The following is a 15,845-nucleotide window of genomic DNA, read 5'->3' on the forward strand; positions in this document are numbered from 1 at the left end:
CCCACATCCACTGCTCTCCCCTCCCCTTCCTTTCCATCTCGGGGGTTCTCCCAGACGGGGCCGCTTTGATGTGGCTCAGTGTGAGCGGGCAGCTGTAGGCCACAGGGCTGCAGCAAGCGCTGCTGGGCCACTGGGCCGGCGGACCACTGGGATCCGACTCGAGCGCGGCTCAATCAGCGGGGCTCTTCGGTGCCCGGCACTTTCAGGTCTCATTAAAGCACTCCGGCAGGGTTAATCCTCTTTAAGGTTTACATGGGCCCCAGTTTGTCTCTCTGCCCAGGCCGAGGGAACCCCCTGGGCGCCACCTGCGTGACAAAGACTCAAATCGCTGTGACACAAGTTCCTTCCGTCTGCGCTCCTCGACTCCCCTCGTACGTTCCTCTCACTCTTCCCTCTTTCTCTACGCCTCTCACTCTTCTCCCCTTGTGCATTCTGCCTCTTCATTCCACCCTTTCCCTTGGTAGTACCTAGGCCGGGGTTGTAAGTCTTTCAGGATTATTTGGGTAGAATCTGTTGACGGGGCCGCAGTAAATGGATTACAACTTTGTCCTTGTTTTGGGAGGAGGGAAAGGGGAGAGATCAGGAGGATGCGCTTTGAATAATTAGAGAGGCAAAGAAGAAGAAGAAAAAAAAAAGATAGACGGAGAGCGGATTTAACTGAAAGAATTAGGAAAACGCTGCAAGAGGGTGAAATAGAGGGTGAGGTGACAGCGCTGCAGAGAGTCGGAGGGAAAGAGAATCTAAGAGTTCCAGATGTTGTTCTACTCATGAGACCTAATTGGTCCAGAGGCGTCAAACCCTGTCTGGCCCTGCTGAGCCCGGCAGCCGTTTGTCTGATTGCTGTGACACTGGGCTTTGTCTTCCCTCTGTGACACGCAGTTTCCTCCGTTGGCCCGAATAACGGCCAGGCACCTCTGGAGGCTTTGTCTAATGTCAGTATGTGCTCGTCCAACACACGGGGGACACCGTCTGATTGCGAAGTAAGAACAGCTTTATTAAACTGTGCTTTTCAGATTTGTCTTCCAGCCACTCGTTTTAATACACTAATGTGAATTCGTGAGCGTCGTGTTGCCAGTAATGAACTCGTCTGTTTTGTGAGTTTAGAAAAACAACATTTCAGAGTTAGTTTTCCAACTGTAACCTTTATAATGAAAGAGGCTCGTGCTACCCTTTCCACTTTAATAGGGTTTTGCAGCTACGCCGTTAAGTAATGCGTTGCTTTTCCGTCCGCTCACCCCCCGAGTCTTGAATGTCAGACTGCCCTTGAATGCACCGCGGAGGAGAATTTCTAAACTGTCCCGTTGTTTCAGTCACATTATTTACACATAATTCTGGCACAAAGAAATAAAGGTGAGAAAGCCCTGACGGTGATGGATTGCATCTTTTAATCAAGATTACCTCGGGATTCATAGCGCATGGAAATGAACGGCGGCTACCTGGAAATGTAATCTAGTAAACAAAATCACATTAAAACGGCGGGCCGCGGTCGCTGCCCTCTGAGTGGGGTTCGAAATTGAGAAGCTGTCCGCTTTTCGGCAAGCAGCGGCCAGTCCGCGGGTTATTAAAATGCATGTGCATGAGCCCCACGGCCCGCTATCACCCAGCCACATGCAGTTTCAGTATCACCTCCGCAGGCGCCCGAAGAGGAGCCGTGACACGGGGAGGGGGGGGGCGCACGGAGCCTGACGCAGCTGTGGCAATCACAAACACGGCCGCTGACACGACCTCGACTCCTCCGTGCGCGTTGCGGCGAATCAGAATAGCTTTTCATACATTCCCAGACAGGTTGCGGACTTTGAGAACAAAAGGCCAAATAAATGTAGCAAAGTCCTGGTGAGTTAACCCGAGGTTTAAATCAGCTCCCTTCTCTCTGAGAGTTATCACTGTTAGGAGATAGACAGATGTGAGGGATAAAGGGAGTGTTTCAGCTACTAAACTGCTGCGTCTTCCCCCAGCTGGGTGGAACGGGGTGGGAGGTGTAGTGGGGCAGGAGAGGGTGCAAGGAGTGAGGAGGAAGGGGGCCGGGGCTCTTTGTTCTGCTCCCCAGTTCATCCCAACCTGGAGAGCTTCGGCGAATGCGGGAGATAGATTCGGCACTCCGTGGAAGGCCTCGCAAATGAACCTTCACTCCCGGATCCACGCGGACATGCAGGGGAAGAGAAGAAAAATGGGAAATGGCTTTGGTCGGACGGTGCTCGGGAGGCGGGGGGGCCGTGTGCGTGCTTAGCTCCACTTTCTAGCAAGAAAAGACTCCTTCCACTTGCAGTTTGTTGAGACTGGCTCGGTAAATTTCTTACAGATGCCGTAAAGTACTGAGGTGTCACGGCTCAATCTCAATTGTATAGGAGGCGCTCATCCGTAAAGATAAACTGTGGAAATCGTGCATAAAGTCTGGGGGCGGCGTTACAAACTACTATTGAGATGACCTGTGCGGAGTAAAGAAAAAAACGCACTCAGCTTTGTGCACATCAGCGCGAAGAGACGCCCCGCGTGAGCGTTAAGCTGCCGAACAAATATGCACAGACTTGTAGAGGCGCAAGGAGAAAGCACGGGCACTGACTGTCTTGTTCAGTCTAGACAAACAAATTACTTCTGACACCGAGTGGCGGTGGAATGTATACCCGAACAGAAAGCCCGCTATCGTGCAGACGTTTCTCTTTTCACCACTCACTTTCTCTCTCTCTCTCTCTCTCTCCTGCTCTGTTTTTCTTTTTCCGCCGCGTTAATTACTTTTACCCGCAGAAAGACTGTTTGTGTTTAAGGGTGTGAGAGGGCGTGAGTAAGAAAGACAAGGAAGAAAAAAAAATAAAATAAAACCCAGAAAAGATCACAGCAGAAGAGGGGCGAAAAAAAATCTATTGATTTACAGAGGAAGGGCAGAGTGTGCCAGCCTGGCGTGTATGATGAATGGCAGAGAGACTGGCAATACAAGGCCTTGTACTCTTCTGTTATTTAACCTCTCTGCGTGGACTCTTCTCACTATTTCTCCTTTCTGAATAAAAGCAGTTTAGAAAAAAAAAATGTTTCTGTATTCCACTGCTATTGCAGCGTTTCATACGGAGGAGAAAGCTCTGCACAGCGAGAACATTAGGCTAATTTATACAGCGGTAATTAGGCCATTAGACCTGAAACAATTTGGGACCCGTAATTAAGCAAAGCGCTCCAAAAGTCAACAGCAACTCCCATTGAGCTTAGCTAAACAGTCTCCGAAAGTGTTATTTACATGTCCAAACAGCTTGGGGTCCCAGTGTAAGCAAACACGATGAGAGGCGGGGCGGGGAGGGATTGATCAGAGCCGAGCTTATCCTCGCAGGATGGGCAGCTTCCAAAAATACTAAGAGTCTGAGGCTAAGGTTTCTCCGTCTCCTGCCAGGCTGATCATAATGAGGGGCTCGGTATCTTATCATTAGAGGAAGCCGGGATCAACACACCAAGTCGTATCCTTGCTCATTCTTGCCTGCAGACACGCAAAGGATCTAAAACCTTAAATCTTGCATTTTTGGTAAATGTTTTTCTTTCTCTTTTGCGGTGACGTTTTGATTTGATGCAGACAGCATCACGGCCCCTGTCACAGGTATGGACAAGCTACAAGGCGGCAGGAGAGGCATCCCAACAGCACCCCTACAGAAAACTCTTGAGCTTTTACCAAGCTGCTGACAATCAAACCTGCAGTTAATTGTTCAGAAAATATATACGAGTGCTCAAATTATTTTAAATTTAAACCTTTGCATTGTCTGTAGTTTTAAACTCGGGGTTTGGGACCTCTCGGAGTAACCTTTTTTGACCTTTAACAGGTCTTTTTTTTTGCAGAATACCGAACACCTCCTCAGGCCTCCAAAGCTATTCGTATAAAACAGTTTGAGAGGGAAAAACACACGGCTTCATTAAAAGGCCGGGAGTCAGTAAAAAAAACACCAATAAAGAAATGTGCTCGAGACCACGTTGTCCTCCCCTTTCCTTGCACGGTGAAATCATCCACAGCTGCAATGCTCCTCCAGAAAACGGCGGCGCGGGTCGCACGCGCACACGCACACGCACACGCACCGCCGGACATGCGAAACGGACGCCGTCCCGGGGGCAACTTTCACACACTCCGCGAAAAGTGTCGCGGAGCCGTGGCGTAACTGCGGGCCTCGCTGCAGACGAGCGTGCCTGAGCTGTGAGATCATGAGCGGGGAGAGAGGTGGCATAATGAAATCTGGCAGCCACGGCCGCGGCGCAGGCTTCATATGTTCCACATTAGCAATTCACAAACCTCTGGAGCAGGCCCCAGCAGCCCTTTCCTCCCTCCGCCTTAGTCGCTTATGACAATCTGTCACTGGCTCTTTGTGCTGCCGCCGCCGAGTGTCGATGAGAAGTGCAGTGTTTGTGGAGGAGTGTCTCGTCCGCGGCTGCGGGTGACACTCTGTTGGAGCGGAGGCAGTGAACCCTCACCAGAGGAGAGGGAGGAGCCCAGGTTTAGCCGCCAAGACAATAAGCTCGCAGTGCTGAGTTGACAACAAAAGAGAAGGAAGAGAAATTGTTTGTATTATCGGAACCCGAATCAGAATTGCGAGTGACAGCTCAAAGTCTCCGTGAGTATCACATCACATGCGTTCCGAAAGCACTGTGAAGATCCTTTGTGGCAAAACTTCCATTATGAGAGGAGATTAAGCAATAAGGATATTGCAAATGATGTGCTTTAGGCTTTATCCTCCCCTTGTCCTCCCCCTTCTTTTGAAATTATTCAAGTGTCCAATAAAGGACAAGGCAATTACCGTCCTCTCTTTAATGAAGGGGAAGCTAGCATTTGGTCCTAAGCATGGTGTGTTTTTTGTTGAATTAGAATTAATGAGCCCGGTCAAAGTTTGCTTCTAATTGCCCTTTCATTAGGACCCATTGGTAATCGTGTCTTAATAACTCCCATCCCTTCTCCTAAAAGGGATGAAAAAGGAGAAAAATGAACGGCGCTCCTGTGAAAAGTTGCGCCGGGGTCATTAAAATGTTTGACAAGAGTTCTGAAGAACTGCTTGAAATCTATATTTCAAACGGGGCTGAAAACGTTTTTCAAACTCACAGTTTTCCCCCAATACCACGGGCTCCTCAGACTTTCAGCGTCTGATTGGCCGAGATGATTTATTTAACTCGTCTCCCGTTTGCCAGCAGCGGTTTACCATATGCAACCAGGAAAAAGAACGTGGTGATTACACTTCCTTTAGGAATGCTCGAGCTGCTGTGGTGTGTTGCTGGCTGCAGTGGGAAGGTAAAAAACTGTGACGCGTGTGTTGGCTTCCTGCGTGCCTTCCAGCTGTATTCTGTATTAGAGGCCGAGAATACCCCTGAATATCCAGAAGAGCAGGGGCAATTTAGCCCCGGAGTAAACAGTAAGGAGTCCCTACAGGAAACGCTGGAGATGGATTGCAGGATGGAGTCCCCCCCCCCCCTCTACTTTCCTTTGCTCTCTGTTCTTTGAGACTGTATACATTCCCTCTAGTGACACAAGGGCTGTTTGCCTTGCTAATGGAGAGCTGCGCTGGTGTAAAAGAGGTGGCAGGCTCTATTTAGATAGGGACATAATAAAGTAAACTTCTGAGTCGGATTTAAATAAACCTCAGCGGAATGGTTTGCCATGCAGCAAAGTCATGGGCAACGGCGAGGAGGGAGGGAGGGAGGGAAAGAGTGATGAAGGAGCAAGAAAAAGAGTCCAGTCTAGGCGCAGGGCTGTGCTGAGTGAGTAGCTCCAGAGACATAAACAAAAGGGGGATCTGGGTAATTCAATGAGGAGTGGCGGATGTGGGAATGAAGCTGTATGTTGTGGGGGTGAAGGGTGGAGTCTTTAAAATGTTTTCACAGTTTCTAATCTCCGAAGTCATCCCTCATTGCCAAATACAACTGAGGTTAGTATAAAGTTCCTGCCGTGTGGGTAGGGATGAGCGAGATTAGAGAACGCGGAGCTTTTACTCCCACCGAAACGGGCGCAGAGTACACAGACCCTGGTAAACCTGAAGGTTCATTTCCGTGTCTGACAGCCGAGGGCCAGGAGTGGAGCCGCGGAGAGTAAACAAAGCGAATTCTGCCCTTGTCTTCCAGCACTTGCCCGGCCCTCCATCCCAGCATCCCCCCCTTATCCACCCCTACCTCAGCAGCTCTGGAATCAGCCGAGGTCAGTCGAGCCAAAACTGAGTCATCAGGAGAAAACTATCAAACAGACAGAGATGGAGTGGTCAGATACTTGCCAGAGCTGCATGGAGGAAGCTTTTACCATTTATCTCCGCTATTGTGAAAACAAGATAAAAACCCTAGCATGGTATCTAGAAGTTCTGCTTAAATTTGGCATATTTAAGAGTATTCTTTGTGATGGATGTACACCTATGACCTGTGTCTTCTTTTTTTTTTTTTTGCACATTATTTAATTTGATTTCTTCTTCACAAAGACAGTAAATCCCCTCGGATCTTTTCTACCTCCGGCTCCCCTAAAAGACATCAAAAAAATAGGCTGACGTCTGGATGGATAAAGGTGCACAAGCTAACAGAGAAAAAGTCAGCGGTGGCTGTCTTATTGTGTGTCACATGTGAACCAGTGTTTTAGGCTTAAAGGGCACTTCAGCAATTTATCATCCACAAGTCATTTTAATACTCATAGGGAGCGCGTGGCTGGCGAAAACAGCTGTTATAATGTTGTCTGTTGATGTGGAAAGAGCTTTTAAAAATCACCAGAAATAAGTTGCAGTTTTGAACTTGAGGCTTGTGTTACAAATGTTTTAAAGGCAAGGGAGGATGCGGGGTTTTTGGTCCACTCATGGTAATAAGCCCCTTTTTAAAAATGTGTCTTGAGATTCCCTTGTTTTAATGCAAATGTTTCTAACCAATGCTAACCACCTAACCAATGCTAACCATCAAGTGGTGTGTTACATTGTTGGCATTAGCCAGACCCCTGTCAGTGGCTTTTCATTCTGCAGCCGATTAGCAAACCAGTGCCCAAGAAGAGAAATGGAAGTGACAAAAGTAGACAAAACAACAAAGTGCAACGGGCACCAACGTTCAAATATGCAAAATTTTCCTACTGACATGATCATCTAGAATGAATAAAATGATTTGCACGGTCAGGAGAGGCCGTCTCTGCGCGACGGTTTTAGCTCTTCGTAGCTTCCTAGCCTCCCAGCTAATGGTAGGTCCTCTCCTTTCCCCTTTTAAGTAAAGAATATGGACGGATGCCACTGTCGGTTTGAAGATCCAGCCGACTCTTGTCACCCTTCATTTCCCGTAGTTCTTCAATGGCGTCGTGGCGTGTCCGGGTTTTAAACTCCGGGATTACAAACAACGCCGAGCTGATCTCTTAATTGCTAGCTGTTTTTGCCCAACTTCATCCCAGTAAATGAGTGAGTGATGAGCTAAGCAGACCTGAGATTTGCTCAGGGATCAACACCTGCTGCGTTGCCCAACGACGCAGCTGCATTCATCATGGCCCAACACTTTGCAGACCTGTTGGGCACCCCACCGTTTGGCCATCTGCCCTCTTGGCTCACGCTTCCAAATGTTTACAAGCGAAAGAAAACACATCGCCTCAGAGACTTGCTGCGTGAAGTTATGCAGATGTCGACACATGCTTCGCCTCAGGGCGGTGATACGCAACTTGGCAGTGGTCTCAGTAACAGGCAGTAAAGTGCTCCAGCAATGAGATTCGGGTTCGTACGTCACGAGATGTGATTCATTTGTGTTTAATGGCCTTTCGCTGTTTCTGTCTTTCCGTACAAGTTTTAACCCATTTCAGTTTCACAACATAAGGAGGGAGCGTTCGTGCTCACACATTCGCTTGTTACGACGTGTCCAGGGCTGGATGCACAGCTGCAACACGCAATCCCAGCTAACCTTAACCCTAACCCTAGGTTCAGTTGGGTTAAAAGATGAGTAAAAGACTGGTGTGAGAATTCAGCCCCGTGGCAGAACAACAGTTTCAATTTCAGGGGTAAAAATAGAGAAAGGCTTGGAAGCTCGTATTATGCAAATGTTTAAATGTTTTATCTGGAGGGGGGAAAAAAAAAGACGCCTCTGGATTCACTCTGTGACAAAACACTGAGATGGAAGAGGATGTTTTTGTTCTCATTTTGTACGTCTCATTGGTCGTACTTAAATGTTATCCTTTGTAAGAAACCATATTATGCTTGGCACGGTGAGAAATGTGCCGTTTGGCTGCTTTTCTTACAGTTATCTATCGCTGTTTATTTTGAGGTCTATCAGCCCTGAGACGTTTACAAAGACTTCCTCTGCGAACATTTTGGAGCAGATTTTAGCTCTGCGCGTTTAATGAGGTCTCCTTTGGGTGGGTCCGCTGAAAGATAGCCATCAACCACTGCCTTTCATTAAAGCTGCTATTTAGATTAGCCGAGGAGGGAATGGCTCCACATGACAGTATGGCTCAGAAAAACTTGAGGTCTTGCAAAGTGTAAAGAAAAAATGGCTAACGTTTCTTCTCTTTCCTCTTTCACACAGCTGCTCCACAGTTCTTCCCCACTTTCCACCCTCCCGTGCCAATCGACGACAGACATACCCAGGGACGGTACATCTACGAGCCCTCCCCCGTGCCCCCTCTCCACGTGTAAGTCTCTAAAAGTGGTCGCACGCACTCAAACACACACACACACCGAAACGCCTCCGATCGCGACCGGGAGCGCGTTTGATTCCTGCGCCCCGGCTATTAATGCCGATAGCAAATCAAAAACTTGCGCAAACTTCCTTCCGCCCCGTGGGCGCGGAGCATCCTCCTCGTGGGCGCTGGGTGCCTCTCTTTGCCTTTCAGGATCAAAGGCCGCGGCCCCGTACGCGCGCAACATGATCCGCATGTCAGAGACACGCAAATGAACATGTGTCAGAGACATGGAAATGAGAGCAGGGCGAGGGAAGCCTGGGAGCGCGCAATTCTCATAAGAGCAGTGATCAAGCCCTGTCAAGAGCAGGAAGCGATGCCTCTGCTGACATCCACCCGTCTCCCGTAGACACAGATGGGCTCCTGACGCCGCGGACTGCATGCAGCCAACCACCGCGCCCCATCCGATCGCATGTGCACTCTTGTTACACGCGAAGCAAGGTAGAAACATGGTGTCGGGCCTCGTAAGAAAGGCCGGTGAGCATTTATAAGCGGGATAACTCTTATTACAGTGGTCTCGTATTTCCCTGGAGTTCTTCTGGCGGTGTCGGCCAGGTCAGCAGAGAACTTCAAAGACCTCTGCATTCCCTCGGCTCACTCATACACAAATTACTCCTTTTTTTTTTCCCCCCCCCCCTCCTCCTCCACACCTTTTCGGCTCACTTTTAGTCACCCTGTTCCACTCCTTTCCTCCCTCTCCATCATTTGTATTCTTTGCATACAAACCATGCTTCGCCGTCCTTGCGGAGCTTGTTTCCCCCTCGCAGACACGGAGGAAGCGATCACCGCGCGACGAGGACAAATTGGATGGGGCAGCTACTTGGGCCGCATTATGTTTGATATTCTTCATCATTATCAACTCCCCCCCTCTCCTCCTCAGGAGTCATATCTCTCCCTTGCTGATGTGCCACTAAGCGTAATGAATTTTTTATGCCCCCCCCCCACACACACACACCCCCACCCCACCTCCGGCCCACCGCACCTCTCAACCCCTCGTCTCCTGCGTGGGGGCTACGGCGGGGGAAGAAAGGAGGTGTTGGGGAGGGGAGAGGCGAGGAAATAAAAAAAAGAAGAAGGGGGGGGGTGTGATTGATGCCCCATGTCACAGCAAACAAAATGGCAAATATAATTTAGCATTTAGCTTATGCGGAGATAATGGGGCGAACACGCACAGGCAACATTGGCTCAAACAAACAGTCGGGCTTGTTATCCGTCAGGAGCGCTTTGGTGCGATGTGGAGCGCAGGTTAGGGAGGAGAAAAATGAGGAAGGAGTGGGGGGGGGTTGGTTAGAGGGACAACACAGAGCCGGGGAATTGAATTAAGGGGGAGAAGTTACGCAGCAGCGCCGGTGTCTTCAGTCACTCTGTCCAGACAGGAGTTATCTGCGCGCTTGGTTTGCTGTCACTGGGGACACGGCCGCGCTCTGCCGTGCTACTTAGGGCCTATTTACCCAAACCATTAAGCATAGAGCTGTTTAATATGACACGCTACGTCGAGGGGAACTATTTGTCATGATTACAAGATAGCTGTTGAGTGGCCGGACTTATTTAAATCCGCCGTCGCGCGTCGCCCGCGACCTGAACGCGGGTTCCACGCCGAAGTCGTCTCTCTGGAAGCGGCGATATTGCCTCCTTGATTAAAAAAGCTGCACTGAATTCCTCAGCGGGAAGAGGCACTCATCACTTGTGCTATTGAAGCCGGGCACAGCCACCTGATGGCAAATTGCAAGAGTTAATTACACTACCCAAGGTTTTGTGCAACTTTTTGCTGTGGTTGAACTTTAAAAAAAAAGAGTAAATCTGCGCCCGAGTTGGAAGCGATGCATCCTGCCCGGTAATGCCGCTCGTAGCCGGCTCGAGCAAAATAGAGGCAGTCGAGGTGTAGCTGTCGCTTCGGGGGAAATTGAGGACAGGAGGCGGCTTATGGAGAAATATTGAATTGTTTTAAGACAAGTTCTCCTCGGCGAGCAAAATTAATCGTTATTAGCTCTCTCAAAGATATGCCTAAGTACACAGGGACTATTATTGCGGTACTTCCCCATGCAACCTCTCATTACGGCCTGTAATTACAGTCGGGTTGGCCCTGCGGCAGTTCCATCAATCCAGCCGGCTTTCCCCCCGCCACGCGCACGAGCCCGAGCCACCACCGGGCATCCGTGGCCGGAGAAAAACGCAAGCGAACGCCCGGCAGCTTGTTTCCTCTCCACCGCCGCAATGACACATCCACCATTCTGCGCATTGCAAATGAACAGAATCATATCCTATTACCGTGAAGGGCCTAATTGAAACATGTTTATTTATGGCCCTCGTTTTCAGACGAGGAGCGGGCGTTAGCAGCGCGGCTAACGGGGCTCGGGCGATATGAGGCGGTGGAATTAAATTAAAAGCTCATAAAATGAAATATGCTCCGTATTAGCTGTTTGACACTTAATTTGCCTTCAAATGAGCAGAGGAAATCACAAATTAACTGTCCTTTGTTTTTTCCCCTCTTTACCTCTCCTCCTCTATTAGGCGAGGGAGAGTGCAATTACAGACAGAGGCTAATCGTTTAGTTTATGAATTCTTGTGGGGAAGGTACCAATGTGCCATTCAATATTAAAGCCTCAGGGTCAGGAGAGGGGGTGGGGGTCCCTTCTTCTGGCTGCCTGCTTCACCCAGAAACTCATATGTTCGCATGAAGGAGTGGCGCTTGGCAAGAGCTTCAGCGTTATTCCGAGATTAAAATAATCACAGCAACTAACAAGAAGTTTATGTAATAGTCTGGACGGGTCCAGGTCCGGCGAGAGTCTTCACCTCCAGCCCCACCGGAGAAAGAAACAGCCCTTCCTGCTCCAGAGAAGATGCTTCCTGCTTAAATAAACACATTGATCGGTGAAGAGCGCGCTCTCCGTGGGAGCTCTGGTCCCCTCGGCCGCAGCCATTGTGCGGGACCGGCTTAATGGGAGTTTAGGCGGGGGGGCGGAGGGGACGGTGGGGGGGCAGGCCGGGGCCAAGAGAAGAGACCGCTCCTTTCATTCCAGCTTTATTGCCTGACCGCGGTACACAGGAAAACAAAACAGGCCTCTCATGCAGGCTCGACGCCCGCTCTCGGTCACCCGGAGACCGCTCAGAACAAACAGAGGTATTCGTCACAAGTCAATTATCGGCATCGGGGTTTGCTCTGGTGTCCCGGGCCCTCGTGCTGTGAATGGGGCTGCTAAAACAACAAAACATTCTTACGGGATAAGCAGTTGACTCGCAGCCTTTTGCTCGCTGGCTGTGTTTGAAGTCGGGAGAGAATTAGTCGAAGTGAGTCCATTTAAGAGTCCATAAAGTCGTAGCACAAAGGCAAAGAGAGAGAGCTTTGACTTTTCTTAATTCAATTGTGGATTTATAATAAATACCTTTAATTCATTTATAAAAAGCACAAAAGTGACATTTTACTTTCATAGAAGATGAGGAAAAAACGTCTATTCGCACATTAGTTAAAATACTGTCCTTTCTCTGTTCTAAAAAAAAAAAATATATATATATAAAGAGACACTTGACAGGCCGTCATAGACACATTAAAGATATTTTAAAGGATTTAGAGAAATGGATCTGGAGCTCAAAAAAATGCCAAAAGCTATATATTCCGAAGAAAGAAAAACTTGTCAGTGTGACTCATGAATAAAGTCATGGAGTGTATTTCCAGCGTGCAGGTGGGGGCTCTCGGGGTGTGTTTCCACGTCCCCCCAGCCTGTGTGGTTATTTCATTCAGGAGCGTGTTTGTTCAGCTGCAGGCCCGGGCCTGGCTGCAAGGTATTCTGGAGGCACCGGGAGGCGGGGAGGGTGGAGAGCAGCGGCACGTTTCTGTCACCGCGGCGCAACCTCAGCTCATAAACGGGCGAAACCCGGAGGAGTTAATTGACTTGAGGGCTGCGCGAGCCGCTGTTGCTTCAGGAGCCCTGGCGCGCGTGTGTGTGGAGCGCATTGTAACGTGACTGGATCACCTTGTTAGCCCCTAATTTTAATTTTATTTCCTGTCAGCGTCGGGAGAGTCTCATCAATTTCACACCGGTTAGATGCATCAGCTCTTCCACGCTTCCCCCTCGCTGTCCTCGTCGAGGGTTTTCATTTTTTTTTTTTTTTCTTTCCAAAGATGTGTGCCGAGTTCTTTTGTTATTTACATAAACTGTTGTCAGAGCGCCCAATCTGGGCGCGGAGGAGCGGCGTGTTGCTTAGCATAAAGACCAGGGTCTTATCTCAACACCTCCTTCCAGATGGGACGAGGCCGAGCACTGCAGCGCTCGCTCGCACGCGCAAGTGGAAGCACGCGCACACGCGCCGCAAAACAATAGGGAGACAAAAGGAGCTGGTGCAGCTTCTGTAGCAGCTGGAGGGAATATGCATCGCGAGGTACAGTTCCATCAGTGGCTGCTTATGCCGTGATTCCACTCCGCTGCTGCTGCTGCGTCATTTAATAATTTGTATTTCCTGTTTTTTTTTTTCTTCCTTCACATGTGAAAAGAACTCCGGCGCAATTTTCCATCAACGTGTACATTTGAATATTGTCTAGACCGGAATGTAAAGCGAGGCCATAAATTACACTAGGAACTAATGATTGCTCCACAATCGCCCCCGATAATCTCTGTCCAGATGTGGCTGCTGTCACCAAAACGCGCGGGCAGAAAGACGAAGGCCACTTTTTCATCGTCCGCTCCCGACTGTCCAAAACCCATTCTGTGTGACTTCATAGGTCACCCCTCTCCGGTGCAGTCACTGCTTTTCCCCTCCCTCACCTCTCTCCTCCCTCCTCCCCCCCTCCCCTTCCCTTTAATACTTCCTCTATGGAGTAAGTCGAGGGGACAGGCGGTCACGCAGTAGCTGGCTTCATGATTAATGGTGTTTATTCTTGACAGAAGGCTCCTTTATTTATCTGCATTGCAGTTTCACTGATACTATCAGTCACCTGAATGAAAAATATTCAGTCATACCAATTTTGCAGTATAATTGAGTAGAGTCACTTCCTTTCAGTTTTTCTCCCCCCCCTCACCCCCTCCAACCCCCACCTCTTGCTCTCTCCTCTCCCACTCTATCTGGCAGCCTTATCACCGCCACAGTAATTTTCGCGCTGCGTTGTTTGATATGGAGAGGCTGGCTTTAGCCGCATTTGACATAAAGCCTCTTCAATTTTCACAGGAGCAGAGGAAAAAAAAAAAAAAAAAGAAAAGAAAAAAAGAAAAAGAAAGAAAGTTGTGCGCCACTCTGTGAAAATGTGCGATGAGGGGAAAGTATCTTCTCTCCCCTCCTTTTTTTTTTCCTTCTTCTTCTTTTTTTTTTTTCTGAGGCAATTTCAGGATTTAGAGAGAAAGGAGATAAATGCCTAAGCAGAAATGTGGGCAGATTGAAGTTACTGTATATCTATTTTTTTTGTAATACACCAGTTTCAGAAGCCTAAATGGGCAGCGTAGTCTTTTTTTTTCCCCTTTCCCCTCTGCCTGTGCACAGGACCGTGATATTTTTGAAGGCACCTGTGTATTTTGAGAATGATGGATCCAGCAGGTTGGGAGAGGAAAAAAAAAGAAAAGAGTTTGGCACTGCAGATATCTGACAAGGCCTGTAAAGGTTTTAGGGTTGAGTCATTACCTGTGACGATCTGCTAAGACATGTTCCAACACTCTGCTTACTGGGCTGGGATTACCTCTGCAGAGGCCGCTCCGCGTATTTGTATTTCCACTTATTAAGCGTGAGTTTTAAATGTTTGAAATAACAGATTTTAAAAAAAAATCTTAAATGCAGAAAAAAAACCCCTTTTTTTTTAAATGCATTCCTTACATAACCAGTTTCATTCATGCGAATCAATTCCTGCCCGATTATTATTACTCGCTCAACAAACATTTCCCGTCCGCTGTAATCTCTTCAGTGTTGCCGCGCGGTCGAATTTAATTTAAGGCGCCGTTAAAAATAGCTCGTGGAAAAGGTGCATTTCGTTGAAGGAGGAATACATTAATCCCTAATACGAGGCCTGCGCGTTTGCACATGTAACACATTAGCGGATTTGATTTTTTTTTTCTCCCCCCGTACACAAGTCATTTGCCCCCTCTTCATGTTTGAGATCTCAATTTGTAGCTCTCCCAAGGAGCACAATGGAAAACCAGGTCTGAGGGGAAGAGATAACAGGCAGGTGCCAACAGCTCTGCGCCAATGAGTGTGTGTGTGTGTGTGCGCGCGGCCGTGCTCGCGTGCATACACACACACACACACCACAAGTCTGAAGTAATTTTAGTGTTTTAGCATTATTCATTTATTTCCCTGTCATTTTTCTTTCGTTTTTTTTTGCTTGCAGTTAGCATATTTTATTTGACCCTATTTATTATTCAGGTGTGCAGGTCACACTTCTCCAGCCTGAGATATTTCGTATTTTGCATAAATCGCAAAAACAAGGATTTAATTGGCACGTTTAAATCATTAGAATATGCATGAGAAATGACACTATATTTCTGCTACTGATTAATCTGCTGATGATTAGTCTTTCATTTGTTTTGCCAATGCGGTACTATAATATAGAGCGAAAAGGCCAAGGTGTATAATGACCAAAATATGGAGACTTAAATTCATATTTAAGCTGGAACAGTGACTGAAATATCATTTTTTATTTTTTATTTATTTTAAAGCTGCCGATCGACAAATTATTTAACTGACTAATCTGTGTAATTTCAAAATTTACTATGCAAACTCTTCACTTGCAGGATGTGTTCCATCCACGCGGAGCACACGTGTGAACGCAGCTTATTAACTTATGCGATGGGTGGGGTGGAGCCTTAATCAGCTGTCTGTAAAAGACCCTCCTCCCATTGGTGGAGACTTATTAGTGAACGGCAGCGACCGTCGACGCAGGAGCCGGGCGACGACAGACAGCGCGCCGCCTCGCGTCGTCTCCGAAACCTCAGGCTGACGTCTGCTTCTCACATTAAATATATATGTATACAAAAAAAATAGCTTAAGGAAGACCTCACTTAAATGTAATGAATTTTATTACAGAGGTCTTTCCTTACCTAATGCAGAAAAATCTATTTTATATCAAGGCTCTTAAAAAGTCTTTTTTTTTTGACTCAACCTGTGCCCTGCAGACGTCATGCTGTAGCGGTGCAGAAATGTGGAATTTCCATTACTCTGATCTCTGGGCTCCAGACCCTGCGATCCCACTCTGGGGGCCAGTTATAGCAAGTAACGAGACCAGGGGAACAGGGTCATAAATCCT

General features: G+C 48.1%; 1 protein-coding gene across 3 annotated transcripts in view; it reads left to right on the forward strand.

Moving 5' to 3' along the window:
- The window catches only part of gli3 (GLI family zinc finger 3), an 88,765-nt gene that overhangs the window by 38,466 nt on the left and 34,454 nt on the right, over positions 1 to 15,845 (forward strand). For all 3 annotated transcript variants that reach the window (XM_047568156.1, XM_047568157.1, XM_047568155.1), the window contains exon 4: positions 8,470 to 8,575. In XM_047568156.1, the coding sequence (XP_047424112.1) occupies positions 8,470 to 8,575 (106 nt within the window). The remainder of the gene's footprint in view (positions 1 to 8,469; positions 8,576 to 15,845) is intronic.

This window comes from Mugil cephalus, chromosome 18 (assembly GCF_022458985.1).
Source record: "Mugil cephalus isolate CIBA_MC_2020 chromosome 18, CIBA_Mcephalus_1.1, whole genome shotgun sequence".
Lineage (NCBI taxonomy): Eukaryota > Metazoa > Chordata > Actinopteri > Mugiliformes > Mugilidae > Mugil > Mugil cephalus.